Below are 23,342 nucleotides of genomic sequence, written 5' to 3' on the forward strand. Positions count from 1 at the left end.
CCAGGAACTGCCCTGGTCACTGAAGCTGGGATGGCTCCAGGAACTGCCCTGGTCCACTGAAAAGCTTTGTAGAATGCACAGAATAGAACACATTATGGCTACATAAAAATAGCTGCCAAGCAGAAATCACTTTCATGCCAGCTCGCCACATAGTGTGCCCTTTCCATGGGGAGTTTTGTAGAAAGAGCTAATAAAAACTTCAGCTTCCTCTAAAGTCTATGGTATCAGTTAGGAGCTTGTAAGAAATGGGGAGTCGTGGACCCCCACCGGACTTTCTGAATCAGAATCTGCATTTTCACATGGCCCCTCCATGTGACTTATCTGCACATTAAAGATTTTTTTAAAAAATATTTTTAAGGGCTGGGCACAGTGGCTCACACCTGTAATCCCAGCACTTTGGGAGGCCGAGGCAGGTGGATCAATTGAGGTCAGGGGTTCGAGACCAGCCTGGCAAACATGGTGAAACTCCGTCTCTACTAAAAATAACAAAAATTAGCCGGGCGTGGTGGCGGGCACCTGTAATCCCAGCTACCCAGGAGGCTGAGGCAGGAGAATCACTTGAACCCAGGAGGCAGAGATTGCAGTGAGCCAAGATTGTGCCCCGGTATTCCAGCCTGGGCGACAAGAATGAAACTCTGTCTCTCAAAAAAAACGTGTGTATATACATATAATTTTTCTTTCTTTCTTTTCTGTTTTTTTTTTTTTTTTTTTTTTGAGACGGAGTTTTGCTCTTGTTACCCAGGCTGGAGTGCAATGGCGCGATCTCGGCTCACCGCAACCTCCGCCTCCTGGGTTCAGGCAGTTCTCCTGCCTCAGCCTCCTGAGTAGCTGGGATTACAGGCACGCGCCACCATGCCCAGCTCATTTTTTGTATTTTTAGTAGAGACGGGGTTTCACCATGTTGACCAGGGTGGTCTCGATCTTTTGACCTCGTGATCCACCCGCCTCGGCCTCCCAAAGTGCTGGGATTACAGGCTTGAGCCACCGCGCCCGGCGTATATATATATTCTTAAGCAAAAAGGTCTCTCTCTGTAGTCAAGGCTTGACTGCCGTGGCACAAACAGAGCTCACTGTAAGCTTGATCTCCTGGGATCAACCAGTCCTCCCGCCTTGGACCCCCAAAGTGCTGGGATAACAGATGTTCTGCATGGGGCTCACACGAATGTTTAAGCACGAGGCTAGAGTCTAGGCTGTATCTGGATCTCCAAACCAACCCAACGTGTATTCACCTTACCACCTGCATGGAAATCTGCCTGTTCCTTACCAAAGTCACGGCTAGAGCCAGGTATGGTGGTTCACGCCTGTAATCCCAGCCCTTTGGGAGGCTGAGGCTGGAGGATCCCTTAAGCTCAGGGGTTCAAGAACAGCCTGGGCAACACAGTGAGACTCCATCTGTACAAAAAAAATTTAAAATTTGCCAGATGTGGTGGCACATGCCTGTAGTGCCTTCCACTTGGGAGGCTGAGGCAGGAGGATTGCTGAGGCCGGGAGCTGGAGGTTGCAGTGAGCTACGATCATGTCACTGCCCTGCAGCCTGTACAACAGAGCTGCCTCCAAAAACAAATAAATTAAATAAAGTCAAGGCCGGATTTCAGATCTTGACATACAAGTAGTCTGCCTGAAATGGGGGTTGAAGCGGACCTGGCTAGCAGGATTGGCTGGCGTTCCCACAGCTGTGTGCAGTTCCCTTTGGAATTCTCTGCTGTCATTGCCGATTTGGGCTTGGCCTTATTCCAGAAGCCAGCTCCCCTTCCTGGCATGTTGCTCAGGCTGGCCTCTGACTCCTGGGCTCAAATGATCCTCCTGCCTCGGCGCCTCCAAATAGCTGAGAGTATAAACGCATGTCAGGGTGCTTAGCTATGTCACTTCTAGGGAGCATTCTGGAAGATAGTTACAGCAGGCACACTGTCCCTTGTGACCTTGTCTTTATACATTGGGATCTTTTGTTCTGAGCTCCTGGCATCAAATTCAGCTACAAAGTTGACTCGAATCTTCCTAAGATGGGTATCGTTGTAAGGTTCTGGCTGGGGCCTGGCAGTAAGTCACTCTACCCTGCGCACAGAGCTTCAACTACCTGCCGGCTAGAACAGTATGTTCACGTTTCCATATCTGAGATATAGTAAAAAGTGGTTTAAAGGCCGGGTGCAGTGGCTCACGCCTATAGTCCCAGCACTTTGGGAGGCCGAGGCGGACGGATCACGAGGTCAGGAGATTGGGCCATCCTGGCTAACACGGTGAAAATTCATCTCTACTAAAAATACAAAAAATTAGTCAGACCCGGTGGCATGTGCCTGTAGTCCCAGCTACTCGGGAAGCTGAGAGAGAAGAATTGCTTGAACCCGGGAGGTGGAGGTTGCAGTGAGCCAAGACTGCGCCATTGCACTCCAGCCTGGGCAACAAGAGCAAAACGCTGTCTCAAAAAAAAAAAAAAAAAAACCCCGAAAAAGTGGCTTTAATACAGAAACCTGGCAGGGTGTGGTGGCTCACACCTGTAATCCCAGCACTTTGGGAGGCCAAGGAGGGAGGACTGCTTGAGCCCAGGAGTTTGAGATCACCCTAGACAACATGGTGAGACCCCCATCTCTATACTTCTTAATTAAAAAAACACAACAAAGAAAACCAGAGATGTGAAGTTAGGCTCCTGCTATTTAAAAGCTATGCCACTTGTAGCCAATTATTTTGTTTTCTTTGCACTTTGACTTATCCATCTGTAAAATGGGTATGATACCTATTTCACAGAATTGTTGGGGGCCACAGTAAGATGACACAAATATAAGCCCTCAGCTCAGTACCCAGACGTGCGGGCGCTCAGTGAGTTGGCGCCCTCTGAATATGAGCCCCCAGCTCGGTACCCGGACGCGCAGGTGCTCAGTGAGCTGGCGCCCTCTGACACCTGGGAACCCCAGCCCTGGGATGTGGTTTTTTCCTGCCAGTTAGGAGGCTGCGTGAGATGCACCAAGGGAAGCCCGCCCAACTCTCACAGACGTAGCACTGACACTGTTGCCGCCTTGACCACATTTCCATGTATAAGAAATCAAGTTTTGGCAGGAACATTTTCCAAACCAAAGGAAAATTTGTCTACTGTGTATATTAAGCTGAAGAAACCAAAAAGTTTCTGCCGATCTGATATTTTTTCTGAATATTAGATTTGCTGACTTGGGATTTAGATGTAGACGTCTGTTTGCAAATGTTTTCCTCACACATTTGTTCGTTTTTCCCATTTACATCAGCAGTCACCCGCACTTCACAATGTTCTTTTCAAAGGCCTCTTTCTTAGTCATTTTTTTTAGGGAAGGTTTGGCCATCTGGCACACAGTTTATGAGAAGTAGTATTGTTTAAGGTCCCAGCCATTGAGGAAGGGAAACTCAGACACAAGTGAGCGTTGCAAACTCAGATGTCAAAAGAAGATACAAATAAGAGGCGGGGTACAGTGGCTCACGACTGCAATCCTAGCACTTTGAGAAGCCAAGGCCGGAGGATTGCTTGAAGCCAGGAGTTGACGACCAGCCTGGTCAACATAGCAAGACCCTATCTCTGTAAAAAAGAAATAAAGAAAAAGATGCAAATCAGAAAAACCAAACTGACTAATTGATATTTTGAAAAAAAAGCTTTTTCTTTTTTTTTTTTTTTTTTTGAGACACAATCTCCCTCCGTCGCCAAGAGCCAGGATGGAATGCAATGGTGAGACCTCGGCTCACTGCAACCTCCGCCTTCCGGATTCAAGCAATTCTCCTGCCTCAGCCTCCCAAGTAGCTGAGACTACAGGCGTGTGCCACCACCCCCAGCTAATTTTTGTATTTTTTTTTTTTTAGTAGAGACGGGGTTTCACCATGTTGGCCAGGATGGTCTCGATCTGTTGACCTCGTGATCCTGCTGCCTCGGCCTCCCAAAGTGCTGGGATTACCGGGGTGAGCCACCGCACCCGGCCAGCTTTTTTTTTTTTTTTTTAGACAGGTTTTCTGCATGTTAGTTTTTCTTGTCTTGAGCTCCCCACCTCAGGCAGTCCACCTGCTTCGGCCTCCCAAAAGTGCTGGGATTACAGGCACGAGCCACCACACCCAGCCAAAACAAAGCTTTTTTTTAAAAAAAAAAATTATTTATGTGCTTATTTTTGAGCAAGGGTCTCACTCTGTTGCCCAGTGTAGTGTGGTGGCATGATTATGGTTAACTGCAGCCTCGAACTCTTGGACTCAAGGGATCCTCTCCCCTCAGTCTCCTAAGTAGCTGGGACTTCAGGAGTGTGCCACCGTGCCTGGCTAATTTTTTTTTCTTTGTATTTTTTGTAGAGACAGGGTTTTGCCATGTGGCCCAGAAACAACATTTAATATATATACATTGATGCTATACTTTCATCAATTCAATAACTCTCCTATCAAAGGTATGTCTGAATTCTGGGAATTTAAGAAAATCAGCTAGCTTGCAGAGGCAATATGAATGCCCTGCATGTTACCCAGATTTCTGGAGTATCAGTTATAGTTTGAAGTCTTATTTTTAGACATATCTGGGATTCAATATTCATATCTTATATTCAGACATATCTGAGCTTGGTGGCTCAGGCCTGTAATCCCAGCACTTTGGGAGGCCTCAGCGGGCAGATCACCTGAGGTCAGGGTTTGAGACCAGCTTGACCAACATGGTGAAACTCCATCTCTACTAAAAATACAAAAATTAGCTGGGCATGGTGGCTCATGCCTGTAGTCCCAGCTACTCAGGAGGCTGAGGCAGGAGAATCACTTGAACCCGGGAGGCAGAGGTTGCAGTGAGCTGAATCTTGCCATTGCACTCCATCCTGGGCGACAAGAGCAGAACTCTGTCTCAAAAAAAAAAAAAAAAAAAAAGGCCAGGCACGGTGGCTCAAGCCTGTAATACCAGCACTTTGGGAGATCTAGGAGGGTGAAGCACCAGAGGTCAGGAGTTCGAGACCAGCCTGACCAACATGGTGAAACCCTGTCTCTACTAAAAGTACAAAAATTAGCTGGGCGTGGTGGCGGGAGCCTGTAATCCCAGCTACTCTGGAGACTGAGGCAGGAGAATCACTTGAAACCCGGAGGTGGAGGTTGCAGCGAGCTGAGGTCGTGGGTTTCGCACTTCATCCTGGGCAGCAGAGCAAAATTCTGTCTCAAAAAAAGGAAAAAAAAAAATGGCTGGGCACGGTGGCTCATGCCTGTAATCCCAGCACTTTGGGAGGCCGAGATAGGTGGATCACCTGAGGTCAGGAGTTTGAGGGCAGTGTGGCCAACACAGTGAAACCCCATCCCTACTAAAAATACAAAATTATCTGGGTATGGTGGCAGGCGCCTGTAGTCCCAGCTACTTGGGAAGCTGAGGCAGAAGGATTGCTGGAACCTGGGAGGCAGAGGTTGCAGTGAGCTAAGATCACACCACTGTACTCCGGCCTGGGCAATCAGGGTGAAACACCATCTCAAAAAAACCAAAAAGAAAGAAATATCTGGGATTCCCCACATATGAATATGAATCCAAATTTTGAAATTAACTTAAATCAGAAATTTAAAAAAATAGATCCCTCAGATATTGGATCTTCTCAAATTGTGCCCCCAAGATGGTCCCTGGACCTCTTCAGTGGAAATTCTGCCCTGAGATGTCTGCAGAGCCACGCAGGTGGGGCAGTCCGTCTGCGTCGTGCTTAGGTGCGTGGGGAGGCGGCACAGTGGAGCTGCTCAGGGCCAGGTTAGAAGCCAGCTGGCCTGGGCTTGAATTCTGGTTGCCACCACTTAGTAGCCATGTGGCCTGGGGCGAGTCACTTAACTTCTGTATAAAGCTAGTTTCTACACCTGGAAAATCGGATTACATTTTCATTTTTAAGAATTTTTTCGGGAGCTGTGGCGGCTCAGGCCAGTTGTCCTGGCGCCTCAGGAGGCGAGGCTATGCACACACACACACACACACACACACACACAAATATATATACATATATATAATTAACGTACAGAAGATGGAGAGAGATTTAGTTTAATAAATAAAAACTTTTTTTTTGGAGACAGAGTCTCACTCTGTTGCTTAGGCTGGAATGCATTGTCATGATCTCGGCTTTCTGCAACCTCTGGCTCCTGGGTTCAAGCAATTCTCCTGCCTCAGCCTCCTGAGTAGCTGGGATACAGGGGAATAGCTGGGATACAGGTGCCCACCAGCACACCCAGCTAGGCTGATTTTGTTTTTTAATAGAATCTTGCTCTGTCACCCAGGCTGGAGTGCAGTCGTGCGATCTGGGCTCACTGCAACCTCTGCCTCCCGGGTTCAAGCGATTCTCCTGCCTCAGCCTCCCAAGTAGCTGGACTACAGGCGTGTGCCACCATGTCTGGCCAATTTTTTGTATTTTTAGTAGATACAGGCTTTCACCATGTTGGCCAGGATGGTCTCAATCTCTTGACCTCGTGATCCTCCACAACTTGGCCTCCCAAAGTGCTGGGATTACAGGCGTGAGTCACTGCGCCCGGCCATCACACGGCCTAATTTTTGTAGGTTTAGTAGAGACGGGGTTTCACAATGTTGGCCAGGCTGGTCTCAAACTCCTGACCTCAGGTTATCTGCCCACCTTGTCCTCCCAAAGTGCTGAGATTACAGGCAGAAGCCACTGCACCTGGCTCAGATAAAAACTTTCTAATAGTTCAAACAGCCCAGGACTTCCTGCTTTGGGAAATTATGGATTTGCTCCCATTGGAGAGGTAAAGGAGAAATTAGATAATCACTTGATGAGATGAAGTACAGGAATTGTGTTTAATTAATTCAACATACATTAATTGAGCACCTATTATAGGTCACAGATAGCACATGAGTTACAATTCCTTCTGAATTTGAAATTCTGTTATGCAGCTAGCTCTATTTTGGCCAAATATGACTGAAACAGAACTTCATAACCTACTCAAAACTTCACCTTAGACCACTGTACTGGTTGGCATAAATGTCCTCGTAATCAATTTAAAAGTTAATTCTCTTTGGCCTGGCACGGTGGCTCACCCCTGTAATCCCAGCACTTTGGGAGGTCAAGGCGGGCGGATGACTTGAGGTCAGGAGTTTGAGACCAGCTTGGCCAACATGGTGAAATGCTGCCTCTACTAAAAATACAAAAACTAGCTGGGCGTGGTGGTGGGCACCTGTAATCCCAGCTACTTAGGAGGCTGAGGCATGAGAATCGCTTGAACATGGGAGGTGGAGGTTGCAGTGAGCTGAGATCACACCACTGCACTCCAGCTCACATGACAGAGTGAGGCCCCGTCTCAAAAAAAAATTATCTTTCCCTGTCCTAAGTAACCTTTGCCATTTGCTATAAAATGGGAGTAAACTCCCTCATATTAATCTGGATCTTGCTCCTGTTCCATGTCCTTCCTTTGAGCAATGGAGAAACAAAAAAATATCTGAGTCAGCAGTATAAGGACAGGAAACTGAAGGTGGAGGAAATAAATGGAAAATAGAATGGAAAATAGAATGGACCTCAGATCGGTGAGCTGGCAGTCCACTAGCCTTTTCTAGAATGCATCCTGTTCCAACGCGGCAGAGCTCCATGTTTGTATTTTATGATTCTGGTCCTAAAGTGATTGCCCTAGGTTCAGGATTCCAAGGAAAATAAAGTGGATCCAGCATGTTAAATATGAGCCATGGACACAGTTGAATGCAGGTTGGCTTGGTTTCTGTAGAAGCTGCTTTGAAGACTGGCTGTGTGACAGGCAGAGCGCTGCCCTCACTGACTGTGGTGTGTGTAGCTATTTGAAAGCATTTGAAAAGACTTTGGGCCAGGCAAGATGGCTCACGCCTATAATCCCAGCACTTTGGGAGGCTGAGGAGCGAGGATCACAAGGTCAGGAGTCTGAGACAAGCCTGACCAACATGGTGAAATCCTGTCTCTACTAAAAATACAAAAATTAGCCAGGCGTGGTGGTGCGCATCTGTAATCTCAGCTACTCTGGACAATAAGGCAGAAGAATCACTTGAACCCAGGAAGCTGAGATTGCAGTGAGCCAAGATTGCACCACTGCACTCCAGCCTGGGCAACAGTGAGGCACCGTCTCAAAAAAAAAAAGTAAAAAGAATGAAAAGGCGGGGCACAGTGGCACATGCCTGTAATCCCAGCACATTGGGAGGCCAAGATGGATCATCCAGGTCAGGAGTTCAAGACCAGCCTGGCCAACATGGTGAAACCCTGTCTCTAATAAAAATGCAAAAATTATCCAGGCATGGGGGTGCACCTGTGGTCCCAGCTACTTGGGAGGCTGAGGCAGGCGAATCACTTGAACCCAGGAGTGGGAGGCTGCAGCGGGCCGAGACAGTGCCACTGTGCTCCAGCCTGGGTAACGGAGTGAGGCTCTGTCTCAAAAAAAAAAAGAAAAGAAAAGACTTCATTTCTCTCCGCTTTCCAACTCAGCCTCCCAACTCAACCAATGTTTGCTGAAGAGTAGGGTGGTAGAAACAGCGAGCAAAATAACGGAGAAGCCTTGGGAACTGAAATCTAACTTTGAGCGACACATATCCCAGTCACTAAAAAGACTTGTGCTCTGAGAAAGGAAATGGCCTAGGACTGTGGTTTTCAAAAACAGGTTACAGCTCACTGGGAAATCAATTGAATGGGTTAAAAATTAGAATTTTTACTATTCTTTTTTCTTTAATGTTTTTTGAATTTCAAAAATTTTAATTTTTTTCTGGTGCCGTGACTCGGATATGAGCATTTTTACTATTAAGTGGAATAGAAAATTCTGGAGAGCTTTTCATACTTCAAGGGTATTATTTCATGAAATCTGTACTTTAGGTTTCAAGGATACATACACATATACACACATACACACGGGTGTACCGAGTTGTGAAGTAAGATGGACATTTATCCACGGAATGCAGTAAAAAATGTTTGAGAAATGCTGACTGAAGAGACTTCATCTGCTATTTGGGCCACAGGTAGGACCCCAGAAACAGCAAGTAGTTTTAGCTCCTCTATCACAAAGTTGACAGATTAATGGCATTTTTGTGGGGGTTTTTTGAGACAGGGTCTCACTCTGTTACCCAGGCTGGAGTGCAGTGATGCAATCTCAGCCAACTACAGCCTCAGCTTACCAGGCTCAAGCCATTCTCTCACCTCAGCCTCCAGATGCCAAGCTAATTTTTTGTATTTTTGGTAGAGATGGCGTTTCGTCATGTTGGCCAGGCTGGTCTTGAACTCCTGGACTCAGGCAATCCACCTGCCTGGGCCTCCCAAAGTACTGAGATTACAGTCATGAGCCACAGTGACTGGCATTGTATATTTTTATTTATTTATTTATTTATTTATTTTGAAACAGGGTCTTGCTCTGTTGTGCAGACTGGAGTACAGTGGCATGATCTCAGCTCACTGCAACCTCTGCCTCCTCGGTTCAAGTGATTTTCCCATCTCAGCCTCCCAAGTAGCTGGGACTACAGGTGTACACCACCATGCCTGGCAGATTTATTTTATTTTATTGTATTTATACGTTTTTTAGTAGAGACAGGGTTTCACGCTGTTGGCCAGGCTGGTCTTGAATTCCTAATCTCACGTGATCCACCCACTGGGCCTCTCAGAGTGCCGGGATAACAGGCATGAGTCACCGCACCTGGGCTAGGTATTAAATTAAGGTTGCCAAAAATATATTTCTTCCTTTTCTTTTTTTCAGATGAAGTTTCGCTCTTGTTACCCAGACTGGAGTGCAATGGTGTGATCACGGCTCACTGCAACCTCCGCCTCCTGGGTTCAAGCAATTATCCTGCCTCAGCCTCCGGCTGGGATTACAGGCATTCACCGCCATGCCTGGCTAATTTTTTTTTATTTTTTATTTTGAGACGGCGTTTCACTCTTGTTGCCCAGGCTGGAGTGCAATGGCACGATCTTGGCTCACTGCAACCTCTTCTACCTCCTGGATTCGGCCTGCCTCAGCCTCCGGAGTAGCTGGGATTACAGGCATGTGCCACCACACTCGGCTAATTTTGCATTTTTAGTATGGAGAAACATAGCAAATCCTGTCTCAAATAAAAAATAAATAGGCTGGGCACAGTGGCTCATGCCTGTTATGCCAGCACTTTGGGAAGCCGAGGTGGACAGATCACCTGGGGTCAGGAGTTTGAGGCCAGCCTGGCCAACATGATGAAACCCCATCTCTACTAAAAATGCAAAAAATTAGCCAGGCATGTTGGCACACACCTGTAGTTCCAGCTACCTGGGAGGCTGAGGCAGAAGAATTGCTTGAATCCGGGGGCAGAGGTTGCAGTGAACCCAAGATTGTGTCACTGCACTCGAGCCTAAGTGACAGAGCAAGACTGTCTCAAAAATAAATAAATAAAAACAATTAATAATTAGAAAAGGAAAGAAAGAACTGCACAGGGGAGCAGGCCTGCTGTCTGAATGCTACGATAGGCCCTCTGTGGATGTGCACCCTTAATCTTTTCCTGAGTAGATCATTTAAGGTGCAGCAATGCTCCTGCTCATATGATTTTTAAACATTTTTTGGGGGAGAAAGATTTTTTTTTTCTTTTTTCTTTTTTTTTTTTTTTGAGACAGAGTCTTGCTCTGTTGCCCAGACTGGAGTGCAGTGGCACGATCTTGGCTCACTGCAACCTCTGCCTTCCGGGTTCAATCGATTCTCTTGCCTCAGCTTCCTGACTAGCCGGGACTACAGGCACGTTCCACCATGCCGGCTAATTTTTTGTATTTTTAGTAGAGACAGGGTTTCACCATGTTAGCCAGGATGGTCTCTATCTCCTGACCTCGTGATCCGCAGGCCTCGGCCTCCCAAAGTGCTGGAATTACAGGCGTGAGCCACCGCACTCCACCTATGGAGAGAGATTTTAGAGAATGAGGGTAAAGAGGCAGGAGGTGAGAAAATCCCAAGTACTGTCTCTGTCTTAGAGCAGAAAAAATAATGGGATAAAGGGAAACGTAAAAGCCCAAGGCCCAGAGACAGATTTACTGGGTTGTTTCCCTGCACTGTAGCTGTTTGTAAATGTAACTACCTCCCTGGCTCAGGTCACTGACCAGGGGAGGGAGAGGGTGTGATTATTTGGAAACAGTTTAAACAGTGACAAGAACTGAATTTTATTTGTTTGTTGGCTGGGTGCTGGTGGCTCATGCCTGTAAACTCAGCACTTTGAGAGGCCAAGGCGGCTGGATCAAGAGGTCAGAAGTTCAAGACCAGCCTGGCCAAGATGGTGAACGCCCGTCTCTGCTAAAAATACAAAAAATACAGGCACCTGTAATCTCAGCTACTCGGGAGGCTGCGGCAGGGGAATCTCTTGAACCCCGGGGGCGGGGGGCAGTGGGGCGAAGGCTGCAGTGAGCTGAGGTCGCGCCATTGCACTCCAGCCTGGGCGACGGGGTGAGAAACATAAAAATAAAACATAGAACTATTTGTCATGCATTGCACCGTAACAACAATCACGGGAAAGTTAACCTAAGCCCTGCCACCCCACTAAGTTGCTCGAGTGTATTTTCCCTTTTATTCCCTCACGCATGGAACACGGTGAGAGCGCAGCTTGCACACATGGGTAAAAACGTGCGCTTTGCTTTTCTTCTCCTTCCTGCACTCCCGAGGCTGGGACACGCACCTGCACACGAGCGGCCGGGACGGCGACCTGGATCCACCCGCACAGGCGTTCTGAGGAGCACTGAAGCGCCCGCGCCGGCAGGTCTGACCTTGCGCTGCGGGGACTGCCGGTCGGTCAAGGTCAGGGGAGGGCGCCGGGGCGGAAGTCAGCGCGCCCCGAGCGCGGCTCCGCGGGCACCTGCTGCCTTGGCGCCTTTTCCCCGCGACTTGGCCTCGCCCCGAGCGCCCTCGCGGAGGGCCCCGAGCGCGCGCTCCCGCCCCCTGGGCGCCCTGTGGAGCGCGCCTCGCCGGGCTACGTGCCTCCGGAAGTGACGCGAGGCCCCGGGGGGCGGGGGCGGGGCCGGGCTATAAAGCGCCGTGCGGGGCCGCAGTCCCCTCGGAGAGCGCCGGGACCTCGGGTGGCGGCTCGGGCTCCGCCGGACGGAGGACGAGCCCGGTGAGTGACGCCCGGCTTCTAGGACGGCGCCGACCCTCGTGTCTCCCCTTCATCCTGCGGGGCTTGCTCGAGCGGCCGCCCCGACGCGGTGCAGCAGCCACAGCGCGCCGCCGCGGGGCGGGAAGGCGGCCGGGGGAGCGGGGCCGCAGGCCTGCGGGGAAGGGGCTGCGGCGGCGCCTCCGGCGGCTGCAGGTGCGCGGGTCGGCGGCTGCGCGGAGAGCCGCCCTTTCGCCGCGCGTCCGCCTGCTTTCGAGCCCGCCCTGCTCTCTGCCTTCTTCCCGCCTCCCGGGTCGCGGAGCGGCGAATGGCTTCTCTGGTTGCTCTGAGGGCGAGACCAGGTGTGCCCCGGTGGGCTCGGCCCCGCCGTGCTGCCTTCGGCTCCGCGCCCGTGGAAGCTGCGGGCCTCCTGCGCCGGGCCTGGGCTGCGGGTTCCGAGCGGGTTCGGAGCGCGGCGCGTCCACGCCGCAGCTGCGCGGCGCGGGGAGCACGTGGCTGCTCCAGGAAGTCGCCCCGGGGAACGGCTGGGATCCGTGGGTGACCTTGGGCTCCTGAACGTTCACTCCGCTACCCTGGGCCCGGGCGGGCGCTGCTCTCGCGAGGAAAGGGACAGCGCTGTCCCCGGGTCGGTGGCTGGCGAGTCACAGGCATTAGGTGCGGGTTTCTGTAAACGGACACCTGGGCTCTGGCGCACCCTGGCCTTGCCATGCCCTGCCTGTTCGCCCTGAGCGTGCATCCCGTTTTCTCCGGAGAGCCCGACTCAGCCGCGGGCGGGCACACTCAGGATATTGCCCGCAGTTCTCACCGAAGGCGGAGGCCACAGGAGTGACTTAATGAAAGACACTTGGAAATCAGCGTGGTCAGAGGGCTGTGCTGTACTGAGACGCGGACAGGCCCATGCGTCCTTTCTGCTGGACAGTTCTTTAAGAAAACAGAGTCTGATTCGGCTCTTTTTCCTCTGCTCACTGCTTGTAGAGACCTTGGGTAACGTCCCTTATCATGCACGGGTCTGGATTCTGCGGCATTTTCCGTGTTCTTCCCCCTTGATAAGAGGATTAAAGTAGGGCGTTGTATTTGGCGACCCCATGCTTGTATGCTACGCTTACTGTGAAAATTAAGGTTAGGCTCTCTGCAGTACTTGTAGACCCTGCTGTTTTTTTACCCCCTCAATTTTGGGTTACAATGTGCTTCTCAAGAAAATCCAGAGTTAAGAGAGGATTTGTCATTGATATTGCACGGTTAGATACGGCATAGCATCCTTCAGTTTCCTTTGATGTTGTTATCGAGTAAGGGTGGCTGTAAAGGTAGCCTGTGTTGAAGATGGTTGGATAGACAGCAGTTAGGCTAAATCTGCCCTAAGGCGAGGCAGTTGCTTGCCTCTGATAATGTGCTTAAATGTCATGGAGCAAGGCTCCCAGCTAAACCTGAAGGACCACAATGAAAGCTACTTTGGCCAGGCCGGGTGGTTCACGCCTGTAATCCTAGCACTTTGGGAGGGCCAGGCAGGCAGATCACCTGAGGTTAGGATTTGAGAGCAGCCCAACCAACATGGTGAAACCTCGTCTGTATTAAAAGTAGAAAAATTAGCTGGGCGAGGTGGCTGACGCCTGTAATCCCAGCTACTTGGAAGGCTGAGGCAGAAGAATCACTTGAACCCGGGAGGTGGAGTTTGCAGTGAGCTGAACAAGATCGAACCACTGCACTCCAGCCTGGGTGACAGAGCAAGACTGTCTCAAAAGTAATAATAAATAGGCCTGGCGCAGTGGCTCACGCCTGTAATCCCAGCAGTTTGGGAGGCCAAGGCAGACTGATCACAAAGTCAGGAGTTCAAGACCAGCCTGGCCAATGGTGAAACCCCATCTCTACTAAAAAATACAAAAATTGGCCACGCATGGTGGCAGGTGCCTGTAATCTCAGTTACTCAGGAGGCTGAAGCAGAAGAATCACTTGAACCGGGGATTTGGAGGTTGCAGTGAGCTGAGACCGTGCCATTGCACTCCTGCCTGGGCAACAGCAGAGACTCCATCTCAAAAAAAAAAAAAAAAAAATTGCTGGGTGTGGTGGTGCACACCTGTAATCCCAACTACTCTGGAGGCTGAGGCTCAAGAATTCCTTTTAACCTGGGAGTCAGAGGTTGTAGTGGGTTGAGATCTTGCCACTGCACTCCAGCCTGGGCAACAGAGCCAGACAACATCTCGAAAAAAAAAAAAAAAAAACAAAACAAAACAATAACAGGTGGAGTGCTGTGACTCACATCTGTAATCCTGGCACTTTGGGAGGCAGAGGTGGACGGATCATGATGTCAGACGTTTTAGACCAGCCTGGCAAACATGTTGAAACCCCATCTCTACTAAAAACACAAAAAAATTAGCTGGGTTCAGTGTCATGTGCCTGTAATCCCATCTACTTGGGAGGCTGAGGCAGGAGAATCACTTGAACCCAGGAGGCGGAGGTTGCAGTGAGCCGAGATCGGACCGCTGCACTCTAGCCTGGGTGACAGTAAGAATCCATCTCAAAAAAACAAAACAAAACAAACCCCTTCCTTATTAAACCATAAGAGTGGCAGGGATGGGAAAAGATTCCAGGTCCAATGTTTTCTTTATATTTTTCATATCATTTGGAATCTCAGGCATCAAGCATGCCCCAATACTGTTAAATAAAATATTTTTACAGGTAGTTCAATATCAGTTATTACAGGACAGGGAAGACAGTCAGAGAAGGCTTCATAAAAATGGCCCTTGAGCTGAGCCTGGAAGGAACGAGGAGGACCTCAAGGAACAGAGGAAGAATGTTGGTGGGTAAAAGCATGGGCTGGATTCTGTCTGATTTTGGAGAAAATAGACGGTAGTGAAGTTGTTAGGCTGAATGTGTTTAGAACAGAGCTTCTGAAGCAAGTAGAGAAACTTCAGTCTATCTGAGCTCTAAGGACTTGAAACAGTGGCCTGTTTTCTAAACTGAGGTGGGCTTGTCAGTAATAACAAACATGGCTTAAGAAAAATGAAGTAGCAGCTTTGGGTATGTTCGGCATAGGTGAAATTTTGGTATCTGATCCCCACTGAGCTTTGTATATAGATCCCTAATTTTGAGTCAGTACAAAGAAGTCCAAAACCTCAAGATAATTACTGGATTTAGAAAACCGAATAGAGTTTAATGCCATATTTTAATAAAGTAGGAATGCTTCAATTTTAAAGTAGTTTGGGACCTGGGTGCAGTGGCTCATGCCTGTAACCTTAGCATTTAGAGAGGCTGAGGCAGGCGGATCACTTGAGGCCAGGAATTGGAGATGGGTCTGGCCAACATGGCGAGAAACTCTTTCTCTAGTAAAAATACAAAAAGTTAGCCGGGAATGGTATCTTACGCCTGTAATTCCAGCTACTCCGGAGGCTGAGGCACAAGAATCACTTGAGCCTGGGAGGCAGAGGTTGCAGTGAGCCAAAATGACCCCATTGCACTCCAGCCCAGGTGACAGAGCCAGACCCTGTCTCAAAAAGAAAAAAAAATTGTAAAGAGGTTTGGGACGGCGGTTTAGCTAGAATTTTTGCCACTCCTTATCGTACATCTTAAAGATGTTTCAGAACCTCCTTGCATTTCATGGTTCAAAACATGTGGGGCTACGTTTTGCCTACCTGAACTTCATCATGTGAGTAATTGAATTGTTTTCAGTCACCATTGGGAACACCCAAGGTACACAAGTAACTTAGATTATTTTTTTAAATGTGTTACCACTTTGTTCTTAAAATTAATAGAAAACTTGAGGAATGATGATTCAGATGCGTGTTAAAATTTGCAAGATGTTTTTTCCTAGAAAAGGGTGGTTAAAATTGGTTTAGGGTGGGGCCTTCCAGTTCTGGATCTAGTGATTGGGTCCTTACTGTTGTGGTGCAGTGGTAGTGATAAGCTTTTTATAACAGAAGGGGCAAAAGATTGTGCTTCTGGCTGGGTGGGGTGGCTCATGCCTTCCATTTCCTTGGGATGATCTTCTCAAGTAACTAACCCCAGCACTTTGGGAGGCCAGGCAGCTGGTGGATCACCTGAGGTCAGGGGTTTGAGACCAGCCTGACCAACATGGTAAAACCCCTTCTCTACTAAAAATACAAAAATTAGCTGGACGTGGTGACAGGCACCTATAATCCCAGCTACTCAGAGGCTGAGGCAGGAAAAATCCCTTGAACTGGGAGGGGAGGTTGCAGTGAGCCAAGATCATGCCACTGTACTCTAGCGTAGGTGTCAGGACCAAAACTCCTTCTCAAAAAAAAAAAAAAAGAAAAAGAAAAAGATTATGCTTCTAAGAATATGATCTATTATATATAGACCCTGATCTTTAAAGCTTGGTTATAAAAAGAATTTTTTTGTGATAGGTTTTAGGTAGGAAGCTTTTTCTTTTTTTTTTTCTTTTCTGAGACAGAGTCTTGCTCTGTCACCAGGCTGGAGTAAAGTGGCGCTATCTCAGCTCACTGCAGCAGCCTCCACCTCCCGGCTTCAAGCAGTTCTTCTGCCTCAGCCTCCCGAGTACCTGGGACTACACGGGCATGCCACCATGCCCAGCTAATTTTTTTTTTTTTTTTTGAGATGGAGTTTCACTCTTGTTACCCAGGCTGGAGTGCAATGGCGCGATCTCGGCTCACCGCAACCTCCGCCTCCTGGGTTCAGGCAATTCTCCTGCCTCAGCCTCCTGAGTAGCTGGGATTACAGGCACGCACCACCATGCCCAGCTAATTTTTGTATTTTTAGTAGAGACAGAGTTTCACCATGTTGGCAGGATGGTCTCATCTCTTGACCTCGTGATCCTCCTGCCTTTGCCCCCTAAAGTGCTGGGATTACAGGTGTGAACAACCTCACCCAGCGATGGGAAGCTTTTTCTTAATGCCCCGTTAGAATTACCCTTCGCTTTACAATCTGCATATACCTCACAGCTTGCTTTATGCCATGTACATGTTTAATATGCTATAAGTGTACTTGTATACAGGAAAAGCTTTAAAATAGTATGCAATAAATGTCCATTTTGCAAATCTCAATATAATGTCACTTTCAAGCATCTAGATGCCCTCAAACCAAATTAACTAGAAAATTTAGATTTCAGTTAAGGCTTTTAACTTAACATAGGACTTTGATTACAGAGACATATTTGGCTTTGACAAAAGTTAAGGTTAATGTCTTAAACTTCCAGAGATGAGAACACAATTTCTCTGACCCAGTAACCCATTGAACTTAATTTAGATTATAAGTTTTTAGCTTTGAACAAGTCATAGTTTCTCTGATAATTGGCCTCTTCAACTGTAAAATAGCATAATCTGTTTTGTGTTTCTGTGTGTCAAAGATATATCAGATCACTTGTAGGAACTATTCATTGAATCAGGATCAGGTTTTCTTCCCCTTTTTATCAGAGATGGTTTGTGGTATTTATAACATAACAGATCTTTTCTGCTTTAGTCTTAATTTTTTTTCAAGTGATAGTCTGTTGTCTTTTGTATGTGTCACTTTGTCTACTCAAAGCATACACATACCTCTAATCACAGCAATTTGGGAGGCCAAAGTAGAAGGATTACTTCAGGCCAGGAGTTCAAGACCAGCCTGGGCAACATAGGGTGACCTTGTCTTTATTTAAAAAAAGAAATACATATGCCGGGCGCAGTGGCTCACGCCTGTAATGCAGCACTTTGGGAGGTCGAGGCGGGGGGATCATGATGTCAAGAGATCGAGAGCATCCTGGCCAACATGGCGAAAAACCCGTCTCTACTAAAAATACAAAAATTGGCTGGGCGTGGTGGTGCACGCCTTTAGGAGCCAAGATTGTGCCCCTGCACTACAGCCTGGCGACAGAGCAAGACTCTTTCTCAAAAAAGAAAGAAAGAAAGAAAGAAAAATTCATCTATAACAAAATTTAAAAAAAATCACACTAAAATAAAGTATGATTAAATCTCTTTTCTAGAAAAGTGATAATATATTTTAAAAATTTGATATACCATGTAGCCTGGTAATAGAAAGCTAACTAATCTGATACAGTAGTATCTTCCTCAGTAATTCTCTATTCTAATACCTAGGTTCTTCTGTGTGGCAGTTCAGAATGATGGATCAAGCTAGATCAGCATTCTCTAACTTGGTAAGATATTTTCAGTTGTATTTCTGTGTCTGCAAGAATGTGAAATATACAAGCATGACTTTAACTGAGTAAGCATGAAATAATAACTCAATCTATTATTATCAGGTATTCATTGACATTTGAATTAGTGGTCTTGAGGCATAACGGATCCTATAAAGAGTTCAGCCTTCAATGGGGCTAATTATGGGAAGTCTTGGAAGAATACTCAGGGTGGTTCTGGGTGTGGTAGAGGGGAGCAGCCAAGTAGATAAGATGAACACTTTAAAGCACTGAAAATGTCTGAAGAGAGGTAAAGAGCAAAGGCTGATGGGGCATGGTGGCTCACGCCTGTAATCCCAGCACTTTGGGAGGCTGAAGCAGGTGGATCACAAGGTTAGGAGTTTGAGACCAGCCTATGCAATATGGTGAAACCCCATCTCTACTAAAAAATACAAAAATTAGCCAAGTGTGGTAGTATGCACCTGTAGTCCCAGCACTTTGGGAGGGTGAGGCAGGAGAATCGCTTGAACCCAGGAGGCAGAGGTTGTGGTGAGGTGAGATTGCACCACTGCATTCCAGCCTGGGTGACAGAGCAAGACTCTGTCTCAAAAAAAGGAAAAGAAACATTGTGTAGGCTGTATGAGTGAAAGCTGAAAGAACATACAGAAAAGACAGCCATCAAGCTGTGATGGAAAGGGATCTAACTTTTGACACACTAGTCCTCTGTTGTCTCTTATTTTTATTTATTTAATTTTATTTTTTGAGATGAAGTCTCAGCCTAGGCTCCAAGGGTAGAGTACAGTGGGGGGCGATCTTAGCTCACTGCAGCCTCCACCTCCCAAGATCAAGTGATTCTGCTGCCTCAGCCTCCTCAGTAGCTGAGATTACAGGCATGTATCACCATGCCTGGTTAGTTTTTTGTATTTTTAGTAGAGAGGGGATTTCACCATGTTGGTCAGGCTGGTCTCAAACTCCTGATCTCAAATGGTCCCTCCGCCTCACCTCGGCCCCCAGAGTGCTGGGATTACAGGTGTGAGCCACTGTATCTGGCCTGTTCTCTTTTCTATCTCCTGTTTTATGCTTAGTCAGAATTTCTGCTTGTTTATAACTTCATTTTGTTCTTGCTCTCACCAGCATCACAGTCTGGATTGCTACATAGTATCCTAAACTGATTTGTGACCCCCAGACCCAGCTAGGAAACTCATTAGAGCTCAGGATTTTGAGGCTGCGGTGAGCTATGATCACACCACCATACTCCATCCTGGGAAAGAGAGGGCGACTTTGTCTCCAAAAATAAAAAAATACAAATTTACCAAAAAAAAATGCTGAATGAGACCAGTGTGAACTAGCCCTCCACTGAGGAGAGGGAAAAATGTTGGTTTGAAAGGAGAACACCCTGAAGAATATATAGCAAATCATAGAAATGGCCCACTAACAAGTATAGTACCTGAACAAACTGTCCTATGCCTGTTCTTCATAATGCCTTTTTCCCCGCAAAACAGTTTGGTGGAGAACCATTGTCATATACCCGGTTCAGTCTCGCTCGGCAAGTAGATGGCGATAACAGTCACGTGGAGATGAAACTTGCTGCAGATGAAGAAGAAAATGCCGACAACAACACAAAGGCCGGTGTCGCAAAACCAAAACGGTGTAATGGAAGCATCTATGGGACTATTGCCGTGATCCTCTTTTTCACGATTGGTAAGAATGGCCATTCCAAACTTAAATGTTTTCCATTACCAACTCTGGGAAGTCTATTTCAGCTTAGCCTATATTTTGTGCCTTTTTTTTTTCTTTTTTGAGATACAGTGTCTCTCTGTTGCCCAGGCTAGAGTGCAGTGGCGCAATCTCGGCTCACTGCAACCTCTGCCTCCCAGGTTTAAGCGATTCCCTGCCTTAGCCTCTTGAGTAGCTGGGATTACAGACACCTGCCACCATGCCCCAGCTAATTTTTGTATTTTTAGTAGAGACAGCTTTCACCATGTTGGCCAGGTTGGTCTCGAACTCATAGCCTCATAGTCATCTTTGTGCCTTTTTAAGTGCCACTAGGAAGACAGTCATGAGTAGATTCTGTGGACGTCATTGAATTTAATCTGGCGGGAAAGAGACCCATGAATTCTTGCAGTACAGTGTGCAAGTGTTTTTTATTTATCTATCTTTGTTTGCTCCCACTCCACCAGGAAGCAAATGTTACCCTAAAATATACGCAGGATACTTGTGGCATAGAAGGTCGGTCAGTGTTTCAAGGAGGTCTTTTGGAAAAAGCTACCTATATTTTGAATAGGTAACTATTTGAAATAAAGCTAATATAGAATTTATTAGATTAAGTGGCTTAAAATATACAAAACTGAGATGCATTGTATACATTCAGACTACTTAGAATTTGTTTAAAACCAGTGTTTTCAAGACTTACCTGAAAATAAACAGTTCCAACAGGGATAGATTACAAATGAAATTCTGAGTTCAGCTCTGAAACTTTTTCTCTTTAGGATTTATGATTGGCTACTTGGGCTATTGTAAACATGTAGAACCGAAAACTGAGTGTCAGAGACTAGCAGGAACAGAGTCTCCAGCGGTGGAGAACCCAGAAGAGAACTTCCCTGTAGCACCTCAGTTATATTGGGATGACCTGAAAAAAAAGTTGTCAGAGAAACTGGACACCACAGACTTCACCAGCACCATCAAGTGAGTGTGAGCTGCTTTCCACGTGTCTAGACAAGTAATCGTGAGAGGCCGCAGGGAAGCAATCATGGTGATACTGTGGGAAGTGGCTTTTTAGAGAAGACGAGACTTGCCATGTTTTAGCTGAAGAGGGTCAGGGGCCTGTAAAGAACTGAAACTATGCTCGTATGGAAAAAAGGTAGACCTTTTCCGGGGATTCTCCTTTTTCTTAAAAAATGCAGAGGTCCTTGATGTTTGCCCCATCTTTGTGGCTTATTGCTTGCTGTCATTCTTCTGGCTCTGATTTTTTTTTTTAACCTCTTATAACATCGTACTAAGCTCTGCATTGTTGACAAGGACATCAGTCACCCTTTTCTCCTTTTCTCTCTCTTTTTTTTTAAGAGATGGGATTTCACCATGTTGATCAGGTTTGTCTCAAACTCCTGACCTCAGGTTGTCCGCCCACCTCGGCCTCCCAAAGTGCTGGGGTTACAGACATGAGCCACTGCACCCAGCCTCTTTTTTTCTTTTTAAGGAAGCAACACATAGCAGAAGTAGCCTTTTCATCTTCTAGATCATGAGTAATTTAACTGCCTAAGTTTCTAGTACTTGTTAGTTTCTGCTGATACTCGCACGCTAACCCATACACCAGTAAGTATCCAGAGGCGGTCTCCCTCTGTTGGAGGATGGAATACAGTGGTGCGATCTCAGCTCACTGCAGCCTCAACCTCCCAGGCCAAAACGATCCCCCCGTCGTAGCCTCCTGTGTAGCTGCGACTACAGGCACGCAGCACCGTACCCAGCTAATTCTTTTTTGTAGAGACAGAGTCTTTATTTACTTAGAGATGGAGTCTCACTGTGTTGCCCAGGCTGGAGTGCAGTAGCGCGATCTCAGCTCACTGCAACCTCTGCTGCCCAGGTTCAAGTGATTCTCCTACCTCAGTCTTCCATAGTAGCTAAGATCACAGGCTTGCACCATGCGTGGCTAATTTTTGTGGGGTTTTTTTTTTTTTTTTGTAGAAATGAGGTTTCACCATGTTGGCCAGGCTGGTCTCGAACTCCTGACTTCAGGCGATCCTCTTGCCTCAGCCTGCCAAAGTGCTGGGATTACAGGCATGAACTACCATGCCTGGCCAGATTTTTATTTATTTGTTTACTTATTTTTGTTTTTTTGAGATGGAGTTTTGCTCTTGTTGCCCAGGCTGGAGTGCAGTGGCGCAATCTCAGCTCACCACAACCTCTGCCTCCCAGGTTCAAGTGATTCTTCTGCCTCAGCCTCCTGAGTAGCTGGGATTACAGGCATGTGCCACCATGCCTGCCTAATTTTATATTTTTAGTAGAGACAGGGTTTCTCCATGTTGGTCAGGCTGGTCTCAAACTCTTGACCTCAGGTGATCCACCTGCCTCAGCCTCCCAAAGTGCTGGGATCACAGCACTTGAATCCCAAGTGGGGTTCACTTGAATTACAAGTGGGGTTCCCAAGTGAGCCATTGCTTTGTTTATTTTATTTTTAAGGGACTTTTTGTTTATTTTATTTTTAAGGGACTTTCTGGCAAAAACTAGAAAGGGTGCTAGACAAATTCTAAAAAGAGCTGTAACACTTGTCCTTAGAGTTTTGCTATCTTTGCACATATATTTCTCTGTACAAAGAATAAATTTATCTTTTCCTTTTTGCTAGCTTTCTACAGCTACAATGGTACTAGAACTCTTTTTTTTTTTTTTTTAAAGATGGGGTTTCACCATGATGGCCAGGCTGGCCTTGAACTCCTGACCTCAGGTGATCCACCCACCTCAGCCTCCCAAAGTGCTAGGATGACAGGCGTGAGCCACCGCGCCCAGCATCGGTACTATAACTCTTTAGTCTTAAGTTATGACATTTTTTACTTCATTTAGTTGATTTACTATACACCAGAAATTACGGTTAAAGTGAGAGGATAGTCTGCCCTACAAAAATGTAAGGACCAGTGCTGAGTGCACAGAACTATGGGAGATCAGACCAAGGAGCAGTCTTGCTTCAGGGTGTTCAGAAATGCTTCACAAGTAGGCAGAAATGGAAACTCTATGTTGTTCAGCTTCTAGTAGATCTCCTGGAAGCTACTATTTCCCCTAAAACTACCTAAGCAGGTAGATTATGTTAAGATGAAGCTCTCGAAGGGAGTGCTTTATGGTAAGTAAAGAAGCTTAGAAGTTGTAAATTAACATTTGGGGCACAATTTTTTTTTCTTAGTTTCTGTTATTATGGCAAATCTAAAAGTTTTGGGTCACAGTTCATTTATCTGATTTTGCTTTCAAAACAATTTGTTTAATCCTTGAGTTAAATGTTTATTTTAAATGAAATTTAAGTTCATTTAAAAGACATTTTCTCCTCCAGGCTGCTGAATGAAAATTTATATGTCCCTCGTGAGGCTGGATCTCAAAAAGATGAAAATCTTGCGTGGTATATTGAAAATCAATTTCGTGAATGTAAACTAAGCAAAGTCTGGCGTGATGAACATTTTGTTAAGATTCAGGTCAAAGACAGGTATGTTGGAAGATACTAAACTTATTTTTATACAAGTGGCTATTTTCAGGTGTGCAAAATATAGCAAAGACTTTTTTTTGAGACGGAGTCTGCCT

At 46.7% G+C, this 23,342-nt stretch overlaps 1 protein-coding gene and 1 non-coding gene across 5 annotated transcripts in view; one reads left to right on the forward strand and one right to left on the reverse strand.

Annotated features, from left to right (window-relative positions):
• The first annotated feature begins 11,906 nt into the window (after nt 1–11,906).
• TFRC (transferrin receptor) overlaps nt 11,907–23,342 on the forward strand; it is a 31,963-nt gene continuing 20,527 nt past the window's right edge. Inside the window, exons 1-5 of one of the 4 annotated variants that reach the window (XM_032264280.1) lie at nt 11,907–11,989; nt 18,028–18,086; nt 19,568–19,766; nt 20,555–20,750; nt 23,098–23,247. In XM_032264280.1, the coding sequence (XP_032120171.1) occupies nt 18,051–18,086; nt 19,568–19,766; nt 20,555–20,750; nt 23,098–23,247 (581 nt within the window). In that variant the 5' untranslated portion in view covers nt 11,907–11,989; nt 18,028–18,050. Of the gene's footprint in view, nt 11,990–12,894; nt 13,106–16,039; nt 16,055–18,027; nt 18,087–19,567; nt 19,767–20,554; nt 20,751–23,097; nt 23,248–23,342 lie in introns of those variants that run through there. The other 3 variants (XM_032264279.1, XM_032264277.1, XM_032264278.1) reach the window with 3 other exon arrangements.
• LOC116540684 lies at nt 22,267–22,329 on the reverse strand. The gene has a single exon (XR_004264552.1). It is a non-coding gene; the product is annotated as a U7 small nuclear RNA (small nuclear RNA).

This window comes from Sapajus apella, unplaced genomic scaffold (assembly GCF_009761245.1).
Source record: "Sapajus apella isolate SASKATOON/1434 unplaced genomic scaffold, GSC_monkey_1.0 scaffold143, whole genome shotgun sequence".
Taxonomy (NCBI): Eukaryota; Metazoa; Chordata; class Mammalia; order Primates; family Cebidae; genus Sapajus; species Sapajus apella.